This window comes from Leopardus geoffroyi, chromosome E1, assembly GCF_018350155.1.
Source record: "Leopardus geoffroyi isolate Oge1 chromosome E1, O.geoffroyi_Oge1_pat1.0, whole genome shotgun sequence".
Lineage (NCBI taxonomy): Eukaryota > Metazoa > Chordata > Mammalia > Carnivora > Felidae > Leopardus > Leopardus geoffroyi.
In genome coordinates, this window is record NC_059330.1 from 13,899,451 (window position 1) to 13,923,469 (window position 24,019).

The window sequence follows — 24,019 nt, forward strand, 5'->3', positions numbered from 1 at the left end:
TTATATTGAGGGATTTTTATCCTTCTTTTTGTTGATGTGGTTTATCACACTGACTGATTTGCGATTATTGAACTATCCTTGCATCTCCAGAATAAATCCCACTTGATTGCGGCGAATGATCTTTTTAATGTATTGCTGTATGCAGTTTGCTAATATTTTGCTGAGGATTTTTGAATCTATGTTTACCGGGGGTACTGGCCTATGGATTTCTTATGGTGTCTCTGGCTGGTTTTGGCATCAGGATAATGCTGGCCTTGTACAATGTATTTGGAAGCTTTCCTTCCTCTTCTACTTTTTGGAATAGTTTGAGGAATACAGGTATTAACTCTGATTTGGCCAAATCAGCCCACAAGACATAAGTTCCAAGCTCTGCCTTGTACAATAGGAAGCCAATAGGAATGTCCCTGAGCTGGAAAATGGGATGATGTAGGCAAAATTTTAGCAAGCCCCAAGGTGTCCTCTGTTGGGCACCCATGATGCACCAGGCACTGAACCAAGCATTTCACAAATGCCACGACAGAAGCCTCACAAGTGCCCAGGGAGTGGGTGAGAGGGTGGGAGGGTCAGAGCAGTTAAGCGACCTGCCCAGAGTAAACACCCAGTAAAGGCAGAACCCAGATTCAAGTCCAGATCTATCTGGGTTTGCCAACTCCACATCTCACGCACATGTCTGATGGGCATCTCAGACTTCACAAGCCCCAACGGAACTCCTGTTAATGTTCTTCCTCGAAAGCCTTCCTCCACCCATCCTGAAGCTCAGGACAAATCTCCAGGGTCATCACTGGATTCTTTATCCCTCATCCCTCAGCCCCAATCTGACTGCAAGTCCACTGTCAAAATACATCCCAAGTCTGAGCACTTCTCTGCATCCACCCTGCCTCCACCAGGTCTCACTGTCCCTCAGCAGGACCATGCAGCGGCCTCCACACCAGAGCCTCCCTAATCAGCTCCCCATGTGATAGCCACATGGTCTTTCTGAAAGATAAAGCAGACAACACTGGCCCCCAGCTTAAAACCCTCCAATAGGGGTGCCTGGGTGGCTCAGTCAATTGTCAACTCTTGGTTTGGGCTCAGGTCATGATCTCACGGTTCATGAGACCAAGCCCCACATTCCACTCTGTGCTGACAGAGTGAAGCCTGCTTGGGATTCTCATTCTCTCTCTCTCTCTCTCTCTCTCTCTCTCTCTCTCTCTCTCAAAATAAATAAACTTAAAAACTCCAACATACCACTCCACACCCCTGCCAAGATGCAGGGGGTTCAGGCCATTTCTGTTTAGTAACAGGGTCACCAGGCTCACCCCCTGTCCTGGAGCTAGCAGTGGCACGGCCTCAGACTTGGGGGACGCCTTAGCCCTACCCCCAAACAAGCGTCCTGTCACTGCCCACACTCATCCCTAAACTGTCACCCTCCGCTCTCCTGGAGAAAGGAGGGTAGCACGACCCACTCCAGCCTACAGCAGACAGATCTGTGAGTGAGGAAGAGCCCAGCAGTCCCGCTCTCACCCAGTCAATCTAGGACCCCCATGTTCCCTAGGACGGTACAAAGGTCCTGGCACAGCAGAAACAAGGGATCCACGGAGCCTTCAAGGACAATCTGGCTTTGGCAGGAGAAGACCTTGACTCTTCACGCCAGCCAGGAACATTGCACACATGCCACTACCTAGTGCACACTGACTGCAAGGCTCAGGGGCTCCGTGACAGGACGCAGAGCCCCTGCCAGGGCCATCCGGGGCGCCACAGCACGAAGGGGAGAGGGGGCTGGACCTACAGGGCAGGCCTGGCCAGCTCCGAGTGTGCACAGCCAGGCAGAAGCCCAGCAAGAGAGTCCCTCCTCCCTCCCTCACCTGGGCACCCCACCTGCAGCCGGCCGTGGGGCCCCTCAGGCTCCGGCACAGCGCCTACAAGCCTTGCCAGACTTGCACAGAGATAAGTCCCGCCCGGTCCCCTGCCGGGACCCCATCTCAGATCTCCAGGCCAGGGAGGAAAGGCTCTTGTCCCCAACTCTGTCCCGCAGCCTCCCACAACCCCCTCCACACACATAGTCCCCACTGTCCCTGATCTTTGTCCCTTCTTCCCCTGAGTGACAGGTGGCTTCCATGCCCCATGGTAGGCCAAGAGCCACCAGGGGCTCCCTGCCAGACAAAAGGAGAAGGGGGTCTGGCTGCTCGGGCAGCAGGGCCTGGCCAGGCACTCCTCCACAGCCTGGGACACTCACCAAAAGATTCTTCAAGAAATCCATCATCTTCTACCCGTGCCTTCCCCTGCAAGTTGGAGGGGCCCTGTCTGTCTGCCTGAGCACCACTGTAGCTGTTGCTGCCACAACCCCAGCAGCTGGGCTGCTGACGTTGGACAACTTCCTTAAGATCAAACAAGGAACTGCAGGATTTGGGTGTCCGCCCGGAGCTGTTATTCCACAGTGACTAGCCCTGACCTTTGACCCCTCCTCTGCCAGTGCCGTTTTCCTGGGAACCCAGGGCTGGTGGTCATGTGTCATAAGAGCAAGGGGTGCCTCCCAAGGGATGCATCCTGCCAGCAGGTTGTAAGAGGAGGCCCACTTGGGGCCTGGGGGATGGAAGGCAGGAGTCCCCATGCACGGGGCCTCAATGTTCTCATCTGTGAACTGGGAAGCCCTATATATAAGGAGAGTAAGAACAAAGTAAAAGAAAGACAGCAGGTGTCTGCGACTTTAAAGGCATTCTCGTGAACCCCACAGACCCTGAAACGTCGTCCCACTCAGAGGTTTGAAGCCACACCTGAAACAGTAAGTGGCTCCTTTCCAGATGGGGCTTGTACGAGGACAGCAGAGGCACAGCAAACTGCTTTCTTTCACAAAGAGCCTGAGGGGTTGGTTTGTTTTTTTTTTTTAGAATCATTACATGCATTTCTTCGGTTAAAAAACAAAAATTTTAATGTGCTTTCAAAAGGAGAGCAGTCCTCATGACCTACGGTTATCCCATAAGAAAAATTAAAAACAAATAAAGCAAATGGCTTGGACAGATAGACTTGGCCTCCACAGCTCAGGGCCCAGAGGCGCCAGAGTGCTGTGCCATTAGTAAGAACACAAGTGTGGGGAGCGAGGAGCCAGGCCCCGGAGCTCAGCCCAGGGCTCACCTGGGTCTCAGAGTCTCTTTCTAATACTAATAAACATATTACATTTAATATCCACCCACAACCCTCGGTCCCATTCCAGCTTTGGGCAGAAAGCAATGTCCCTGGCTCAGAAGGAGAAGAATGAATTTTTTTTAATCCCTCCAAAAAAGGTGGTGTGGTGTGGGGTAGCTCCGGACTTGGTGTGTGGCAGACAAGGTCCTAACTCGTGGCTCTGCTGCTATAAGCTGTCACTCACCCTCTGAGCCTTAGTGTCCATATCTGTAAAATGGACAGATCTGACCCACTTGGCAAGGTGTCTTAGAACAGGATTGGGGTGTATATACTCTGTCCCGTGGAGGACGAAACACAAAGACCTTCAGCCTTTTAGTTGATAGCATGAAAAGTACCCCAGCACCTGCTCAGCCCCACCCAAGAAGCTGATCTGGTCCCTGCCTTCCCTCCCCTGACCCAGCCCACCACCAGGCACAAGATCCATCTCCTTTCCCCAGCCCAGCCCCACCATGCTCCTGCTTGAGCTTCAGGAAATGTCCCCAGGGACTGGAGGAGGGCACAGCTCAGTTGCGGTCAGAGAAGGCCTTGGCATGGGTCCATCCCTGGGGGCTTCAAGTGACACTGGAAGTCATAAGGGGTGGGGTGAGAAGGGCAGAGTTCTAGGATGTGCACACAGTTGTAGGAGGCATGAGCTAGGGAGAGCCCTGGCTGCAGAGAAGGCTGCCAATGTCCCTTCCAACTCTTAAGACTTTGATAGATAACCAGTCTCCCTGCCCCTGGGGAAAGGTACCCAGAGTAAGGCTCCTGCCTCTTCAACATCCTCCCTGCTCCCTCCTGCACCTGCTTCTGGCTCATCTGCATTCCTGCTCAGAGCCAATGAGTCATTTAGCTGAGCCCTCACCCCGCCCTGCCACACCCACTCCTGCAGGCCAGCTCCCCAGGACACCCTCCCCAGAATACTTCTGCAACCCCCCTGCCACAGCACCCCAGCGCCCAGGGAGCCTCGTGGTCCAATCCCCTGCCTCTGCACAGGAATGCATTCAGAGGCGGCAGCAGTGAGGAAGGAGACAGGGAACTAACTGATCCCCTCTAAGCCAAGCACTGGCTTCAGGCAGGGCACCCAGTGAAGATCAGCCTCAGTCCCTTCTCTTACCTGCTCCCCTCTATTTGGTTGACTCCTACTTGCCCTTGAAGCCTTAGCTTGCAAATCACCTCTTCTAGGAAGCCTTCCTGGCTTCTACCCCTCCCCCAGATGGTACACCCACAGCATCCTGCATATGCCCTATGGAATCACTTCTTGCTCTGTATTTTAATTTGTTTGTCACCATCACCCCCCCCCCCAACCCACTGAATTCATCTGTAATCTCAGCACCTGGCACACAGGTGCTCAACAAATACTTGCTGAATGAATAATCAAATAAAAGAACTGAGTTCCATCTAGTGACTAAGAGAATCACCTAAGTAAATAATCACAACCCAATAAAAGAGGGGCAGTAATGGGGATAAGCCAATGCCTGCATGGATGCACAGAGGAGTGGGCAACAGCTATGCCACAAAGGAAGGACTTTCCAGAAAGGAGTTACTCTCCCCATTTCGCAGTAAGACCACAGCGATACAAGAAAATCAAGTCCTGAACCTAAGGATGCACAGTGATAGAGCAGGAGTCAAGATCCAGGCCTAGGATTCGTTCCCACTACCTCCCATTTGATAATCTTCCCTTACGATAGATAATCTAGTTGGGGAGGAGGTGGAAAATGAAGCTCAGAGCGGTTAACTGACCTGCTTAGGGTCACACAGCCGGTGAGGAGCAGAGCCAAGTGTACCAGGTGAAAGAGGGGATAAGGTGGGAGAGAATGGAGAGGAAGAAGGGGAAAGGGTGGGGGGAAAGGTGTCTGCCTTTGCTAAACTCGAGAGGGCAGGAAAGAGGCTGTGGGCAAGGAGGCCCACAGCGCCTGGCAGGATCATGAGCAGCGGTGGCAACAGGACCACACCCTGGTGGCCTCTCCAGAGGGACAGGCAGGGCCGAGACAAGGAGTCCTGAGGACAGCAAAGCACAGAAGAAGGAACGAGGGCCAGAGAGACAAACAGCCATGCTGGTGGAACAAAACTACCCACTGACCACAGGGAGGTCGGCGGGGGGCGGTGGCGGAGATTAAGGTCTGAGCCAAACTCCCCTCTGTCATATTAGCCTCCTGTATCTTTGAAATGGGACCTCTCTCTCAGGGGCGCCTGGGTGGCGCAGTCGGTTAAGCGTCCGACTTCAGCCAGGTCACGATCTCGCGGTCCGTGAGTTCGAGCCCCGCGTCAGGCTCTGGGCTGATGGCTCAGAGCCTGGAGCCTGTTTCCGATTCTGTGTCTCCCTCTCTCTCTGCCCCTCCCCTGTTCATGCTGTGTCTCTCTCTGTCCCAAAAATAAATAAACGTTGAAATGGGACCTCTCTTCCTTCTACACCAGAAAATCCACTATTAAGGATGCCCAACAGGGGCACCTAGGTGGCTCAGTCAGTTAAGCTTCCAACTTCAGTTCAGGTCATGATCTCATGGTTCGTGGGTTCAAGCCCACATCGGGCTCTGTGCTGAAAGCTCAGAGCCTGGAGCCTGCTTCAGATTCTTTGTCTCCCCCTCTCTCTGTGCAACTCCCCCACTCATTCTCTCTGTCTCTCGGTCTCTCTGTCTCCCTGTCTCTCTGTCTCTCTCTCTCTCTCTCTCAAAATAAGTAAACATTTTAAAAAAATTTTTAAAGGATGTCCAATGGTAATAATTTGATTACAAAATATCCTGCCTGTAGCAAGTTCACCTAGACCAGCACAGTTTCCTTCCCTACCTGGAATTTTTCAATAGCAGCTGTGGTCCCAGAGAAAGAGCACCAGAGTGGGAGTCAGACCAGCATCCAAATCCCAGCGTAGCCACTGGCCAGCTATGTGACCTTGAGCCCCATTTTCTTCATTTGTAAAACTGGAATGATGATCCCCACCTTCCCGGGTGCTTCTGATGAAATGAGATGACAAACGTACATGCGCCTAACACAAGGACAGCAACTGATCAACAACATCTGCCAACTCTGAATCTGTCGAGTTTATAGACTACCTTCGTGAGGGGAGCAAGTGACATTTACGGGGCTCTTGTTTTATGTGCCAGATCCTGGACTCCAATCCTCATGACCACCTCGGAGGCCGTCACTATTATTATCCCCACTCTACATGTGTGGAAACTGAGGCTGAGAGAAGAAATAACTAGGTCAACAGACAGCATCGGCGAGACAAATACAGTCAGCCTCCAGAGTCCAAGTTCTGAACCAGCACTCTAACAGGGCCCGGGGGCATTGTTGGGATCAGCTGGTGGGTATACACGCAGCAGAAGGCTTGGGGTCCAAATCCCACCTGTCCTTCCCTAAAATCTTTCTGAAAGCCCTCGGCCAGAATTCCCATAGCACTTGACTTGATTTGGGTACATACCATATCCTGTTTCCTCCTAATGGCTAGGTGACTGGCTGATCTTTCCTCTCAATTAAAAACTCCTGGCAGGCAGAAGCTATGTCTATATACACCAGATTTCATCAAACCCAAAAATGACCTCCATTGTAAGATACACATTATTTTATGTATCACTAACAAAGCAAAAACACCACTGGCCACAAACTCTGGCATGCATTGGTAGTGAGATGCAGCCTGGTTTCACAGACGTGAAATGGGGGGTTTGTGGGGGAGTGTATCTTAGAAGCGATGAAATACAGTAGTAGCTGCACAGTAATTATTTGTACTCAGTAATTATTTCTTGGGGTAGCAGAAAGAATACTAAACTTGAAATCACAAGCCTCAAGTTAGTGTCTTACCAGCTGGCTAAGGGGAGTGCTACATGTACCTCTCTAAAATTCAATTTTCTCATCTATGAAGTCGGGGAAAGAATTCTTCCCTTCTGGGGTAGTTGTGAGAACCAGAAGCGTTCAAGAAAATGCTTCATAAACTGTAAAGCACTGACCCAGCTAAAGTATCAGCAGGATGTACAGTGGATGATGAACACCATCAGTGGTTACAACCAAGGCGGGGAGGCCCTGTGGGTGTTTGCAAGGGGCACTGCCTTGGGGCAATCCAGGCCCATTTTCCAGGAAACAACTGAGGCTCCTGCTTCCAAGATGTCCCTACCTTGGAACAAGAGCATGGCACTTGTTCCCAGGCCTGCACTGGTTAAGGAATTGTGAAGTCTACACAGTAGAGGCTCTCCAAGCCAGCCTTTGGGGTGCCGGTCTAGTCTGCGGCCTGAAACTCCGAGGCTTCCAAACAAAGGTGGGCTCAGGTTCAGGTCCAAGGCTCCCAGTGGGGGACTGGACAAACAGCTGTGTAAATCTCATCGGGTTATCAAGTTATAGGCCTGCAAAGGGTGAGCCGGGCTGTCAGGCAGCAGCCTACACGCAGGAAAGTGAGGGAGTCAGCCTGGCTGTGGTCTCATCGGTGGCCACACTGTGGCCCTCTGTTTCCGTCTATCCTGAGGAATAGGAAATATAGCAGCCCTGAGGCTGAGAGGCTGGGAGCAAAGGGCAGCACTGGCCTCCAGGAAAACCTCTGCTTCCCCCCAAGTCTTCTTGTCCCTGAAATGCAAAGTGTCCTGAGCTCCGTGGCATTTCTCTCTCCTAATTGCCACTGGTGGGTGGGTGTCTGGCTGGGTGTCAGAGACGTGGCTCCCCCCTCCATCACTCTTTGGTGGTCTTTGTTCCCCAGGCAAGGTACCTGCACAAACCAGGGCACCTTCCAGCTCACCCTCTCCCCGTACGCTTCCTTCCCCTCTCCCTCTCTCCGCTCTCCCTCCTGCCCACTTTCCTGCTGGCTCTCTGAGAGCAGAAACTGCAGCCGTGCTGTCCAGCACACCTGCACTCTGGGTTTGTAGAGAGGACGGCGGAAGCCTTCTGTACCCTGACTCTCCCCCTCACCCTCCACTGAGTAAGTTTTAAGAACCAGGCACTCCTGACCCGGTGCCAATGGGCAGCCTCCCCTGGTCCTGGCCTTGACCTGTACCTGCGAGAAAGGAGAGGCTGCAGAGGCTGCCACTGGGCTCACCCATTCAGAGAGAAGCCAGCCCAGCCGCGACACAGGACCTGCGCCCTCCCCAGCAGACCCTGCTCCCCTTCGCTTATCTCAGGAGCTGTCCCCTGCCCTCCCGTGAGAGTGTCCCTGCCCTCCTGGCAGGCTAGCACTACCTCGAGGAACCATGAACACACCCAGCTACCACCAGGGAGAGTGTCCTCATCCTGCCGGTCTCTTGGCTGTGACCAGAGCTCAGCTCACTTATCTCCAAAATAAAGACTCCTCCTGGTCTCATTCCCTAAGTCACTCTGAAGCTTGAGGCAAGACCGAGTTGAGGGACACCAACTTCACACCATTTCTAAAGTAGGAGGCACCGTCCACCATGACATATGCCACATATCAACCAGCCTTCTCAACAGGCCTCTCCTAGCTCTGTGCCTCAGTTTCCACTCTCACTCAGAGTATACAGGAGTCGCCCTCCCCGCCACTGGGGCCAAGCGGTCACCCCAGAGGCACCTGGCTGCTCCCAGAGCCCTCGTCCCTGGGAGGTGCTTCCAGCTGTACAACCGCTGCTCTGAGACCAAGAAGAAAAAAGAAGCTCTCCACCCCCCATGCCCACACCAGCACTGTTACTAAGTGGCAAGAGCGAGGTTTAGAGATTATCTAAGTCACAATTGCAATTATCCAGGCTCTTCCTGTTAACACTGCCCTCCATCCAGGGCAACAGATCCCTGGGATTTGGCTGAAGTCAGTCCCTTGCCTAGCACAGAGCAGGTTCTCATCAGATGCACTGGACTGAAAACAGAATAAATCAATACATGTGTTTGTGCCGCTGGGTTTGGCTAAGCGAAGGGCAGTATCAGAAAAGAAGTCATAGGAGATGGGTAACTTTGGGGGCTCGTGCTCCCAGTATGCCTGAGAGATGCCATCTGAGTCATCCCACCTCAGCCCTGGTGGCCCCTAAAAGGCCCAACTGTCTCCTCCCCGGAGGGAGAAGGCAGAAGGAAGTCTGGGGGGTTCCACCCCCCTCCTTGCTGAGGGTTTCGTTTCAGGCTAACCTGCAGGAAGGGGACATCTGCAAATTGCATGTTCTTTCCCTTCCCCATCTTCCAATTAATGATTACCTAAATAAATGCTTCAGTCCCGAGCGACTCGAACAGCCCCAGAGCTCCAACAGCCTAATTATACACACACAGCCACGTGGGGACATTGACACTGAACAGCTCTTTCCCATAAACCATATGTCAAGTTACACGATTGTCCCGCCTGCTTTTGCCAGCTGAGGCTGATGAACGGGTACTGGGGCAAATGCAGGCCCTTGTAAGATCGGGGCAGGGCCGTTGGGCTGCCCACCTCAGGCCCAGCTGTCCCAGCTGGGGGGCAGCAGCGGGCTACAAAGACGCCACACCCACATGGGGTCCTGCAGCATCCACCTCCCACACAGACGCCCCAAACAAAGGAACTACAACAAAGAACAACCCAAATGTTCACATCCGCCATACACCCACCCCCCAACACACACACACACACACACACACACACACACACACACACACGGTATACACTCACTCATGCAAACACACACAGGCTTGGTCCTCTGGGGTTTGTGGGCCCCCAAGGTGAGGACCATTAGCCAGCTGCACATGCCCTCCTGCAATAAACAGTTGTATCTGTTGCTGTTTCTAATTTGCCTGCCCAGTGGTCCCCTCCTCAAAAGCAGACAACAAAGGAGGCACGCAGAGTGAAGGAGGACCAAGTCGAAGACCTCAGCCTTCTTCTCACAATCCAATTCCTTTTCTACCAAAAGATCTGTGTATCCAGTGGATACGCTGGAAGCAGTGTGGGTGCCTGGCTCAGAGGGCTAGTGCCACCTTCCAGACCTCACACTGAGGCTGCACGCAGGGCAGGACTGACACAGCAGATGAGCGGGCCACGCAGGGAACGTGGGACACGGTAGCAGATGCACCCATTCTGACTGAGGAGGCCGCCGCCGTCCCCACTTAGGCACGGTCTCCCTAAGGATGTCTCCAGGAGCACCTGAGTTGGGGAGGTAGGCAGTGGACACGGTGGTGGGGCCCTAGCGCCTGGCAGCCTGACACCCCTGGGTCTGCCCAGCGGATTTTGCAGCCTGTGGCTTGTCACTGCTCCCCAGCCCCCAGTAGCCCCAGCCCCAGGCCACTCGCTAGTGTTGATGGTACTGGCCACAAGGGGGCCTGGTGAGCCATATGGGGAGTCCAGACCCACAGCTGGGCTCCAGGTCACTCCCTGTGATGAAGGGGATGAAGTGGAGACAGGTGATGCCAGAGGTCTATCTAAAGAGAGGGCTGACCTTTTACAGACTCGGACACACTTCCAGGACCTCTTCAGGTCCCCAACGAGCAGGTGATGTGCCCTAGCCCCAAGGCACAGCCCCACTTTCACTAAATTGGGAGTTCCTTTTGGCCACGAGGCTTGGGCTGGAAGGCTTGCACTCACCCATATGACCTCTCCTAGCACCACCAGGCAGCCTGGATTTGTCCCACCCTGGGAAGCAGTGTGCCCTGAATGCAAAAGGAGCCCACTGCCTTCTCAGGGCAGGGCAGTCATGGGGTCTTAGCTACCAGGATAGTCTGGCCATGCATGAGACCCCACCTCCAGCTCAGCTATGCTTGGCCAATCTGGTCCGTTCTGGGGAATTCTGTACACCTTAGGTGACACAATCTTCCTGTCCCCATGGCTAATCAATCTGGCCCCATAGCTCCCCTGAAACTGCTCTTTTCAAGGTCACCAATGACCCCCATGTTGCCAAATCCAAGAACTTTTGCCCTTATCATCATCTCTCCGCACCACTCCCGCTTTCAAATTAGCATTTCCAAATACATATTTGTTTTCCCACTTCGTTGCCTCATGAATATCCAAACACAGAACCTCCAAAATTGGGCCCCTGATATTCCCCCCAGAATCTTTCCAAGCTTTTCCATCTCAAAAAAATGGGTCCAAAACACCCATCGCTCAAGTCCCATCTAGGACAACTAGACATCTAGCTCCCGCCCCCGTCCAGCCCAACAGCACCCCCGTTCACTCAACCTCTTCAATATAAGTCAAATCCATCCATTTCTCCTCATCTGCACCACGAACCCACCCCCAGTCTCAAGCCCCCTCCAACTTTTTGCCCAGACTAAAGCAGCAGACCCCAATCTGATCTCCCTCCTTCCACTTTTGCTGATCTACAGTTCATGGGGCCCATGCCCACCACAGAGCTCTGTGTGAAGTCGAAGGCACAATCTGGACGCACAGCCCCAGAGCCCTGAACCATGCCGGGCCACCAGCTCCTGTCCTCGAAGCCCCACCCAGCTGAGGAGTCCAGGCTAGCCCCAGGGTCTCTCAAGAGTCTTGCCCAGGTGACCGGGTGATCGTCCTCCTGGGGCTGAGGCCGAAAGTCCCCTGCCCCCTCCGTGTCCCTGACAACAGCTGATAGCCAATTCCCAAAAGAGACCATCTGGGTCTTGGTGCACAGCACCCCCCACGCTCGTGCATCAAGGAGATTTAGAGATTATCAGTGAGCTGGAAGGCCCTGCCGGGGTGTTTGCACGCCCTGTGATATTGCGTTTTAAACATGTGTGTCTGTTTACTCTCCCTGCCAGGGCTTTGCTGTCCGCCCCGTAGCCAGGCAACACTATCTGACCTGGGGGACCGTGAGGGGGACTTTCTGCGCCAGGCAGGTCACCTGGGGAGGGTTATCTAAGTGCAGCCAGTCTCAGCATAATGAAGCTCCTGTCTCCGCTCCCACACCTTGCCTTCCTCACCCTCAGATGATCCCGGGCCACAGGCCCACAGGTCCACAGCAAACCACTCTGATGAGAAGTAAAGTAAATGGGAGGAAGAGGACAGTGTGTGGTAAGAGGCCAGGCAACGGTACCTCCTTTCAAGAAAAGATTGGACAGCTCCAAATCAGGGCTGAGTGAAGTTCACATACATAAGTCACTTTTCTGCCCTCAAGGCAGGGTAATATATTTCCACCTGGATGGGGGAATCAGCAAATTGCTGACCCGAGGTAACAGAATTGAGGTCACATCTCAGCTCTCAACAGTATGAGTGCTATGTGGCCTTTGCTCTGTGGAAAAGCTTAGGGACAAATGACGTGCCTACCCTCAAAACCCAAGAGTGAGGAAGGACATTTGAACTCATATAACTGGTCATGGGCTCACAAAGCAATGAAGTCAGGCAGACAATCAGCCACCGAGCATGGAACCCCAAAAGAGGAAGACCTACTGTGGGTTGGCTTCTCGGATTTCCTTAGAAAGTAGGGAAAAGCCCTCCATCTTACAGATGAGAAGCTCAAGTCTAACAAAGCCCAGTGTCTCCCACTGAACCGTGGAGGTGGCCTGACCTTGCCACAGCTGAATAATAAGACCCTCCAAAAGATGCTCTTGTCCTGACCCTCAGAACCTGTGAATATATGAGGCGAATATAAGGGGAATTGGGTTGCAGATGGAATTAAGGCCGCTAAATCGGCCGACCCTAAGATGTTTAGAGGTCCTAGACCATACAGGTGTGCCCGATGTAATCAAGAGTCCTGATAATCAGGAGGCCAGACAGAGAGAAGCAGGGAGACGGCAAAATGGGAGGACTTAGCCCAACGTCGCTGCTCCGAATGGAAGGGAGGAGCCCCGTCAACACCTTGTTTAGCTCAGTGAGACCCACCTCAGACTTCTCACCTCCAAACATGATGAAAAACCTGTGTTATCTTAAGCCGCTAAGTTTGTGGTCGTTAGTTTCAGCAGCCACAAGAAGCCAGTACTGACCTCTTGACAGGAACCATCCAAGATTTTTTTTTTTTAATTTTTTTTTTTTAACATTTATTTATTTTTGAGACAGAGAGAGACAGAGCATGAACAGGGGAGGAGCAGAGAGGGAGGGAGACACAGAATCTGAAACAGGCTCCAGGCTCTGAGCGGTCAGCACAGAGCCCGACGCGGGGCTCGAACTCACGGACCACGAGATCGTGACCTGGCTGAAGTCGGACGCTTAACCGACTGCGCCACCCAGGCGCCCCTCCGAGAAGATTTTATGGAAGGGAGGAGCACCACACCTCTCACTGGGTAACCTCTCCTCGCTCCTCAAAACTGAAATGCTCTGCGGCCTGGGGTGAACTTTTACTTTGGTATTTTGATATCCGCCTTGAAGCCCTTTGCCGACCTTCCAAGAAACCAGGTGTGGACTCCTGACCGCCACTGGGCCTGGGACTCATGCAGCAAGAAGAAAGGCTGCCCGAGCAGGTGGCAGAGAACCCAGACATGCAAAGAAGACTTGGGGCCCTGCCTGTCCACGGCAACTCAGGCTGGTCTGATGAGCCGGGATGCCTGGGCCTCCTGGCTCCCACCTATGCTGCCAGCACTAAGCTCGGGGGCCTTGGGCTCTGGGTCCTGGCATCAGCCCTGCTCTCTAGGCGACCTGGCCCAACCCTGACACTTACTAGACCCTTCCAGCACTGGAAGACCCACCTTCCTGCTCCCCAGATCTGACCGTGGTTCCTAAGCTACTTTCTGCTTTACTATTCTGGTGTTTGAAGGATTTGCTCTGGGGTTCCCAGACCCCCAGGATCCATCCCCTCATGGGGAAGTTACAGAGAGAGCATCATGCAAGGATTTCCTGCCTTTGTGAGTTTACCCAGGCTGCCCTTGTCTTCACACCCAAGCAGGGACCACTGGACCCCTTAGTGGAGGTCATGTCTCATCTTGGGTCACTCTCAGGGGTAATTTCTGGGGCTTTTGCCTCCTTGCAGCCATCACACCCTCAAAGACTAGAGATCGTATCTTCCTAGTTCAACAAAAGGTCACCAAGTATGAGGAGACGGAGAAAAATAAGTCACAGCTCCTGCCTCCTGCTTCACATGGCCTGACTCTCCTGACCACAGAATGACCACCCCAAAAGGACACTCAGATGCTGTCCCAAACTCTATCTGGACATCCAAGGGGAGGTTAGGAGGGGGGCAGGGAGTGGTGGGGATCCAACTGGATTCTCAGAATCATCCTGATCCCCAATACATCTCTGGGGTGAGATGCAATTCGGGTCTCCTCAGCCCGGGCCACCCACCAGGACTAGCCTCTGAGAGGGAGAACCCTAGAAAAAACAGGTGAACATCTGGCAGAGGTCTTAAACCCAGCCACTTTCAGGAGCTGGGGAGGATATGAAGAGCACGTCCCTCCCAATAATACTGAAAGGAATCTTTCAACATCATGTTTGTCAAAGGAAGCCTATGTGAGGACTAACTGGGTGGGGCCAAGCCCACCAGCCCTCCACCTCACCTATCCCATCCCCTTCCACCCTTCCTCCCACCTTCTCACCCTCCACCCTCTCCTTGCCTCTTCTCCCCTCCCCACCCCCTTTCCCTTCTCGCCAGTCTCCCTTTCCTCTTCTGCTGCGCATGACGCCACCCGGTCATCCACCCCTCACTCCTGGCTTTCCATTTAGAGCTAACCAGCCATCATACTAACATCTGACATTTCAGAAACTTCTCTATCCTGCTGCCAAATCAAATCAGCTCAGGGGCACCTGGGTAGCTCAGTCGGTTGGGCGTCCGACTTCAGCTCAGGTCATGATCTCACTGCTCGTGGGTTTGAGCCCGCGTCGGGCTCTGTGCTGACAGCTCCGAGCCTGGAGCCTGCTTCGGATTCTGTGTCTCCCCTCTTCTCTGCCCCTCCCATGCCCGTGCTCTGTCTCTCTCTGTCTCTCAATAATAAATAAATGTTAAAAAAAAAAAAATTGAAAAAAAAATCAAATCAGCTCAGCCTACATCATTTGCTAACAAACCCAATTCACTCCCAAAACGGGTTCCATTTCCGCGTGTAACTAAGCCACTGTCATTTTAAGCCACCAAGTTTGTGGCTTTTTGTTACAGCAGCCCCAGGTAAGGAATATATACTCCAAGACCTGAAACTCCATTTCCACACTCATCTAGGAGCAGAGAATCTGCCAGGGGCCGGGGTGGGGGAGCCAATGGGAGAGACACACACAGGAGGTACTTACTTGGGCTCATAACTGTGGGGGTGCTACCTCTTCAGGAACAAAAAAAGAACCCACCATCCACTGACTCCCAAAGTACCAGACACACTAGGCAAGTGTCAGGTAAATGACACACATGCATGGGAGTGGGGGAGAAAGGCAAGGCATGGAATCTGGGAGGGCCCCCTCCCGAGCCACTCTCTTCGAGGAAGTGTCTATGGCAGCTGGAAGAGAAGAAGAGTGGGATCATCAATGAAACCACCCCACAAGCATTCAGCTCACTGCCCACAATAATAACCACTGGCATCCATTACATACCAACACGTAACACGAGCATGTGCTTTGCGAAGCCCTCATTCACCCGCTGCCTTCTGTAATCCTCGCAGCAACCCTGTGGGGTGGGCTCAGTCTACAAATGAAGGGACTGAGATTCACGGATCACTGAACTGCACAATGTCACATACTTACTAAATTCCAGGCCCAAGGCTCTGTCCCACACATTCATCACAGGAGGCAGGACCCAAAATAAGCAGGGATGTCAGAGTTGGGGTTAGGACAGCTGGTCAAGCCTTCAAAGGCAGGTGGCATGACTAGGGCTGGAGCAGTGAAGGAAGCATCCCTTGGGAGACTCCCAAAATGCCAGTTGCTCTATTAGGGCACAAGACCTGTCTAGAAGCATAGACTCGTTTTAGTATTAGCCGCAGGCAATAGGAATTAGGAAGGACACTCCTAACGGGGATAAACAGATCGTGAAATGCATTCCAAGGCCAACCATGGACTCTCCAAGGCCCTGAACTGCCGGGTCTACACTCAGTCCAATCCCAAAATCCTTTATGCAGATGCTGGCCTTGCAGGTCCTTTCTGTCACCATGGGGACCAGCCTCGCCTGTAACCCCTGACTGGCTCTGGGCAGCCCAACCAAAAGGGATGGAAACATGATCCAGAGAATAATCCCTCCCCGAAGACCCCTTCCCCAAGTCTGAGTTTGCTGGGCAGGACCCTTTGTTTGGGTCTTTTTCCAAGACCCTCACTGTCACCCACATTTATCAGGAAGGGTTTGGGGTCTAATACACAAGGCTCAGGTGGGGCCAATCACACAAAATGCAATTTCAGTTTTGCTCATTGGACAGGGAGAGGCACCTCAACCATGCTCGCGAGGTAGAGCAAGAAATCAGGAGAAACTGAGAAGAAACTATATTAACAGAAAAATCAGTATACTTCCTTCTAGACTTTCCCTCTAAGCATTGCTGTTCTCTGGAGGAATCATAATGACTAACATTTCTGGAGAACATGCTAAGTGCCTCTGTTCTAAGTGATAAGCATACATCATGTCAACTCATCTCCACCACAACCACACGAAGCAGGTTCTCTTATGTCTCTATTCTACCAATGAGGAAACTGAGGCACAGAGAAGTTACACAGCTAGGAAGTGGTAAAACCCTAAGCCCAGGCAGACTGGCTCCAGAAACTGTGTTCTTAACTACTACTCAATATTGCTTCACATCTTTGAGAAAGAACCTCAAAGGGGCCCAAGTCCAGGTCAAAGGAATGAGATTAGCCTTCACGGTGGGGGAGACCATGCGGCCTGTCAGAAGGAAAGGGGGATGGGCTAGAGACTCAAAGGACAGGGGAAGAGGGTTCCCAGAGAAAGGATTCTGGAAGACTAGCCATTCCCCCCACATAAGGGAGAGAAGGAACAAGGCCCAAGTGGCCCACGTGGCTAGTCCAAGTCCTGTGGTCTAGACTCCAATTAGCAATGTCTAGGAAGCAGGGTTCCTCTCTGATGCCTCCAGTTCAAAGGCCAGGATCCCAAGGCTACAGGGGAACAGGCCACGGACTCTCATGTGCTGGTGGCCCCCAGTTCCCTAGAGAGAAGCCCTGACTATATGTTTCTCAAGGGCAAGAACCACATCATTGCCATCGTAGTTGTTATCATCATCACCATCACCATCACCATCATCAGTGCCTGACTGGCTCAGTTCATGGAGCATACGACTCTTCATCTCAGGGTTGTGGGTTCAAGCCCCATGGTGAGTATAGAAATTACTGAAAATCTTTTTAAAAATTACCATCATTATCATCACAACCAATTATTGACCATCTACTATGTGTTAGGCACTCTACTAGCTACCTCATGGATTACCTCATTACTTCTCACACCCTCTCCTCCAGGTCAGATGGCCATTGTCCCTCCACTGCAGGAGAAGAAATTACAGGTTAGGGAGATTAAGTAACACACTCGAATGATTCACACAAAGGAGGCTGGAATAGCGTTTAAGACAGCACCGGCTCCAGAGTCACACAGACAGAGCTGAGTCCATATCCTGGCTCTGCACTCACCAGCTATGGGACCTTGAGCAAATAACTTAACCTCCTCTGACAATTTCAATCAGAGATGCCAGAAGTAATTCATCTCAAATGTCAACTCCAATGACTGGTGGCAGCTGCCTGCAGTGCTTTGATGGAGAGGATTCTGAGACGGCATCCAAACTCATGGGAAAGAGTACTGTGATCAATTACTAACATCCACTGTGGGCCAGGAGGGTGGAGTGACAGCACCAGTGTCAGGGATTTGCCATTCCACGTCTAGAGAAGCACCACGGCTTGGAGAAACAACCATACAAATACACTTATATGACCAGCGGACCTTTGACTAAAGCACCAGAGCAACTGAAAAGTCTTTCCATGTATATATGGGAATACATGGACCTAGACTCCATATCATGCCATACACAATTAAATTGCGATGGGTCTGAGACCTACAGCTAAAACCATAAAGCTTCTAGAAGGAATCTTTGTGATATGCACTGAGCATGCACTTCTTAGGACACTGAAAGCAACAGATATAAAATGAAAAATCAGACATCACCAAAATTAAAACTTCTGCTCATCAAAGGCACTGTTAAGAACAGGTACGAACTAGGGCGTGTGCCTGGCTCAGTAAGTGGAGTGTGTGACTCCTGATCTCAGCATTGTGAGTTTGAGACCCATACTGGGTGTAGACATTACTTAAAAACAAAATCTTTAAAAAAAAAAAAAAGTAATGAACTTGTATCCATACCAAGTAAAGAATGGCTACAAGAAGACAACCCGACTTTAAGGGGGAACACAGGGCAAAAGGAACTATGAGACAGTCCACAACCATGTGAAAAAATGTTCAGCATCACTAGTCACCAGGAAAACGCAAACTAAAACCACAATGAGATGCCCCTACATGCCCACTCAAGTGGCTAAAATTAAATAGACTGACAATGGCAAATGTTGGCGAGGATGTGGAGCAATCGAAATTCTCATAACGTCGCCAGTGGGAATGTAAAACGGTACAACCATTTGGCAACTGGCAGGCACGTATAAGGTTAACCATTCACCTACCTGTTGACCCAGCAATTTCACTCTAGATATTTACCTGAGAGAAATGAAAACACATCTCCGAAAAACAAAAACAACAAAACAAAACAAAGCAAATCAGAATGTGCATAGCATTTGGCTATTCATTACCGCCAAAACTTAGAAATAACCCAAATGTCCCTCAACAGGAGAATGAACAAATTGTGGCACATTCACACAACGGCAATAAAAAGGAACAAACTACCAACACACTGGCAGCTCGAGCAGACCTCACAGACCTTAGGCGGAGCTGAACACAAAGGAATACATAATACAGGATTCCTTTCAAATGAGTTCTAGAACAGGCAAAACAAACTGATAGTGGAAAAAATCAGAACCCTGGTTGCTTCTGTGGCAGGGGCTAGTCGCGGGGTGGGGAGGAAGATGACTAGAAAGGGACACAGTAGAACATTCTGGGGACACAGAAATTTCCTATCTCTGAATCTGGTATAGGTCACATGAACATATTAATAAAAGTGTAAAGTTAAGATTTACGCATTTCAACGTAAGTAAACTTTTTAAAAAGCAGTTACACCTAAAGTGATGTGCAAGAAGTGTAAGCTAGTTGGCCTTAAAGCATGAACAAAAGCAGGACAACACGCGTGTGTGCACATATGCACGCATGAGGCATGGCTCTCTGCAGGTGGTGCACACAGAGACACCTCCACGTTCTTAAAGCCTCCGAGGTGCATCCCCGCAGACACAGAGGCAGGCAAGCCCTTTCTCATGGCCACACTGTCCTTGGGCTCCTGGGAAGTGGCTCCCAAGGGGATGATATCTGAACAGGTGACATAAATGGGGTCTGTGTGGGGACCAGAGACAGCCCTCCCAGGGCCCAGAGCATCACCGAGAACCTCTGCCGCAGTAGTAATGAGATTCTAATTCTCACATGCCCCTCCAGGGCTTGAAAGGGAGAAACCAAACCTTCCTGCTATGTCCTTGAGCCCTTGTGCCCCAAGAAGGTACCCAATATCCTTCCCACAAATGCTTCTGTACCTCATCCATACAAAATTGGTAGATCTCAGCGGGGGGCTGACACCCCCTCACCCAACCCTAATGGAGGTGGGGAGCAGTCTCTCTTCCAAGCGTGGACAGAAGAGAGGAGGCAGGAACCAGGAACAAACTAAAGGGCTGGCGTTGGGCCTGGGGCCTGGGACCAGCTACGAGCCAGCTACAAGTCCAAGAGGAAAGCTCAGCCCTGCCCCCGTGGGGAGTGAATGGCTGATGGGAGCCTTTGTGCCAGTCTGAGGGCAGTCCCTCTCACACCTTCTCCAGCCCCCTTTGTGCCAGTCTGAGGGCAGTCCCTCTCACACCTTAAAGCATGAGCCTGGGAGGGTGTGAGGAGGAACCTGCACAGCTCTGCCCAAAGGGAATGAAGAGGGTGCAGAGGAGAAGGCTCCTAGGACTCCGTTTTCTTCCCTGGCATCTGGAAACTAATACCCTCCTGACCTACCCTTGAGGGTTTTGAGAGCATTAATGAGTCATAGAGAGCAGAGTACCACAGGAGCAATGTAGGAACGAGACTTCCTGTTCATCTCCACAGGAGGAACCCCAGGCCCCCATTGTCATCTTCTAGAAGAGAGAAGGTCTGAGAGGGACTGCCCTCAGACTGGCACAAAGGGGGCTGGAGAAAGTGTGAGAGGGGCTGGCTGCCCTCAGACTGGCACAAACGGGACTGGAGAAGGTGTGAGGGAGGTGGGGGGCTGCCCTGATATTCGCAAAAAGGGGGCTGGAGAAGGTGGGGAAGGGGCTGCCCTCAGACTCACCCAAGGGAGGATGGAGGAGACTGAGCAAAGGTCACCTCCCAGCTTCCCAGGCCACTCCAGGCCTAGTGGAGACCCAGAGACAAGTACAACAGTTCAGATCAAGGTCAGAAGAAGTCCCAGCAATGTCACCTTCAACGAAACGCCCAGCACATTTACTGTGAGCTGGGAGAGAATCGGGAGGGTCCACCCCAACCCTTCACTTCACGAAGCCCAGAAAGGTTGTCGTCTCCGGTCAGTCCCAGGGGGTTAGCCCAACCCCACACTTGCCATCAGGGCCCTTCCGTCTCCCCCACCCCGCCTCCCGAAGAAGCCACCCTCACTCCTCTCCACCCCACTGAGAAGCCACATGACACATTTGAGCTTGTCACATGCTGAGCCATATGGTTTCTTCTGCTCAGTTAAGGCCCCCTGTAGACAGCAGGTTCTTTGAGGGGTGAGGACTGTGGCCTCGGTTTGACCCCACAGAGCCCAGCGTAGCGCTGGGCACACACAGTGGGCCGTCTCCAAACGCCTATTGATCCATTGGGCACGGAAATCAGATCAAAAAACTGTGGACCTGGAAGCAATCCACAGCATTCCCAGGGAGACAGCCCCAAACCCCTCTCCCAGCCCACCCTGCACCATCCACAGTGTGAGTTCGGGCTGGAACTGGGCTCTCGTTCAGCCCATCTGCTTAGCATCTCTTTGGTTGCTTTTTCTCAGTTTCATATTAGAAAAAAAAGAAAAAGAAAAAAAAACCCTGAAAAACACAAACAGCAAAGGGGCGGGGGAGGGGGAGTGAAGACCAGTTGCATCAGGCACCCAGCGGGGGCAGAGGCCTGGCCTGGGGAGGCTGGAGGCTTCCTCTGTCCCGGAAGTCCCCTCCTGGTGGGAGGACAGACCAGACCAGCGGCTGTCCTGGCTGTGAGGAGCCGGACGCGGGGAGCACTTTCCCAAAACTGGTTTGGGTCCTGGAATTTGGACCATAGGAGAAACACAACTATCTTCAGGGGGAGTCTAATTTCCCACCCAATTTACCTACAAAAGAAATGAATCATCATCCATCCCTGACATTCTGTGACTCCCAAGCTAATCCACCAAAAGGGTGTGCCTGCCACCCCTGCCCCAGGCCTGTGGGGCCAAGGGAACCAGGGGAGACCCGCCCCCGCTGCCCAGATGCCGGGAGTGGGGCAGGGGCAGTGCTGCAGAGCCCCCAGGGCCAGAGACCCTGGAGAGAATCCGGCCCCACCCTGAATGTCTCAGAGCTCAGTGTGCAATAAATAACCTAGGGATGTCGGAAGGTATCAGCAAAGCGGAGGCCCGATCCCCCCCTGGACATGGACATCACAAGCACCAACCCAATCCGTGCAGGTGAGACCCCACCTAAGACTGACGAGGAAGGAGGGAGCCTCGGGCTGCATCTTTAAGAACACATGTGCAAGGGCTTAATTTAGAAAAGCATTACCTAGAGACAAAGAGTCTGCTGGGATGTAACATTCAAGCGAAACCAGAGAAGCAGCAGATGAAACACAGGCTCTTCCGACCTGGATGTCCCGTACAGCCCACAAGGCATAAACATCCACCAGGCACCACCCCAGCCAGGGGACTCAGAGAACAGGGCGGTCGCAGCCCTCAAGGAGTTCCGTGCAGGGAGGTGTCGGGATGACCAGCAACATGACTCGGTAAGTGCAGTCACAAAAGGGACGCTCCCTTCGCGATGAGCAGGCTGGCGTGAGGCTTGTGGTTGTGACCACATGAGTCAGTCTGCTTTGCCAAAGGACAAAAAATATCCTTGCCACAGCCAGCCTCCTACCCGCGGCCACAGGCTAAGTCCTTGCCACAGAATAAATCCAAGTAAGAGTCATAAAGAGACCTTTAAGTCCAGGTACACCACACGCACACACACACACACACACACACACACACTGACACCAACCACAGAAGGGCCTTGACACCACTGTGAGTCCTCGGGGTGACTTCCGACATCTTCCTCTGAGTCCTCAGCTCTAACCTTGGCCTTGGGGCTTTGGACAGTACAGTCACCCCATAGGTTGCTGCTCTGCTCTGAGGCTGTCCGAGGTCCCGATCAGGCCAGCCCTCCTTTACCCCTGCCAGCCTGCTGGGCCCTGTGCTGGCCAGAACAGAGCAGGGTCAGGTACCCAGAGTACAGTCACAAGTAATTTTTTGAATGAATCATTACGTTCACTAATAAACTCTTCCTTGTGCTCCAGATTCGTGATCAGCCCCTTCCCTCCTATATCCACGCGTCCTCCTGGTTCCCCTCTTTCAACATTTCCACTCACTCCTCAACACACCCCTGCCTGCTGTCCAGTCCTCCCTCCCTGGAACTGTTCTGAGTTACAGCAGCAATGCCACCAGGCCACTGCACGCTCCACATCACGCCTGGCCTCTGCAGCAGCTCACACAGCTGCCCATTCCTCCTTTGTTAAATGCTCCTCCCACGCGGTCTCCAGCCTCCTCCACAACAGCCTTTGCGTGGGGGAGCCCCTCAAGCAGCCGCCCCAGGAATCTCTCCTCTTCTCACCGCACCCTCTCCCTGGAGCGCCCACTGCCCCTTGCCTGACCTTCCACCCCAACTTTTAACTCCCGCCTCTAGAAGAATGGGTCTAGATTCCTGCCTCCAATCCAGACCCTTCTTCTGAGTCTGGCCTCCAAATACTCAGCGGCTCACTGACACCCCCATTTGTGTCTCAAGCATGTGCAACACAGCACTTAGAACTTAAGCCCTCACCCTCCCTCTTGAGTCCACCATCTCAGAGAATGGCTGTACCATGCATCAGTTGTTCCCAACCTGGGGCCGCCCTTGCCTCCTACCTGTCCGCAAATCCTCCTGTCTCATCAGTCTACCTCCTAGGAAATCGAAGATCTGATCACTTCCAAATAACTCCACAGACCCCTCAGAGACAGGCCACCGTCATTCCCTAACCCCCTCTGCACTGGACTCCTTTGGTGGCCTCCCAACCCTACCCCACTTTCCACTCTGCTCCTCCTACAAATTCTCCACCCAAGAGCCAGGGTGATTTTCCAAACGTTGCATCATCTAGGTAGTGCTCTAACTAAAATCTTCAATGACATCAGTGCCCTTAGTTAGGATAAAGCGCAAAATCTTTAACGAAACTTCTAAGGGTTGAGGTGGACAGGATGGGCAGACTGAGTGAAGGGGATAGAAGATACAGGCTCCCAGTTATAGAACAAGTAAAAACGGGAATAAAAGGCACAGTATAGGAGCGCCTCAGTGGCTCAGTCAGTTAAGCATCTGACTTTGGCTCAGGTTGTGACCTTGAGGTTCATGAGTTCAAGCCCCACATCAGGCTCTGTGCTCTCAGCCTGAAGCCTGCTTCAGATCCTCTGTCTCTCTCTCTCTCTCTCTCTCTCTCTCCCCCTCCCACACTCTCTCTTTCTCTCAAAAATAAACATTTAAAAAAAGAAAGGCACAGTATAGGGAAGATAGTCAATGGTGCTGTAACAGCGTGTGGTGACAGGCGGCAGCTACACTCGTGGGGGGCACCGCGTGACACGGAGACTTGTCAAATTGCTATGCTGTACACCTGAAACTCGTGTAACATTGTGTGTCGACTATACTTCAACATACAAAAATGTTCTCAGACCAAATTAAAAAAATAATAATAAAATAAACAAAACTTGCAAGGGTCTGCCTCTCCATCCCTAACTGGATGCTCTGACCATTCTGCCCTCCCTCCTGCCTCAGGCCCCGTCCCTCCCGCCTCAGGCCCTGTCCCTCCTGTCCCAGGGCCTACAGAGC

The 24,019-nt window shown here is 52.3% G+C and overlaps 1 protein-coding gene across 12 annotated transcripts in view; it reads right to left on the minus strand.

Annotated features, from left to right (window-relative positions):
• RAP1GAP2 (RAP1 GTPase activating protein 2) overlaps positions 1-24,019 on the minus strand; it is a 225,711-nt gene that overhangs the window by 75,991 nt on the left and 125,701 nt on the right. The window contains exon 1 of one of the 12 annotated variants that reach the window (XM_045487745.1): positions 2,216-2,257. The exons of the other annotated variants lie outside the window; for them this stretch is intronic. Within the exon in view, the coding sequence (XP_045343701.1) occupies positions 2,216-2,242 (27 nt within the window). The 5' untranslated portion in view covers positions 2,243-2,257. Of the gene's footprint in view, positions 1-2,215; positions 2,258-24,019 lie in introns of those variants that run through there. 12 annotated transcript variants of the gene reach the window in all.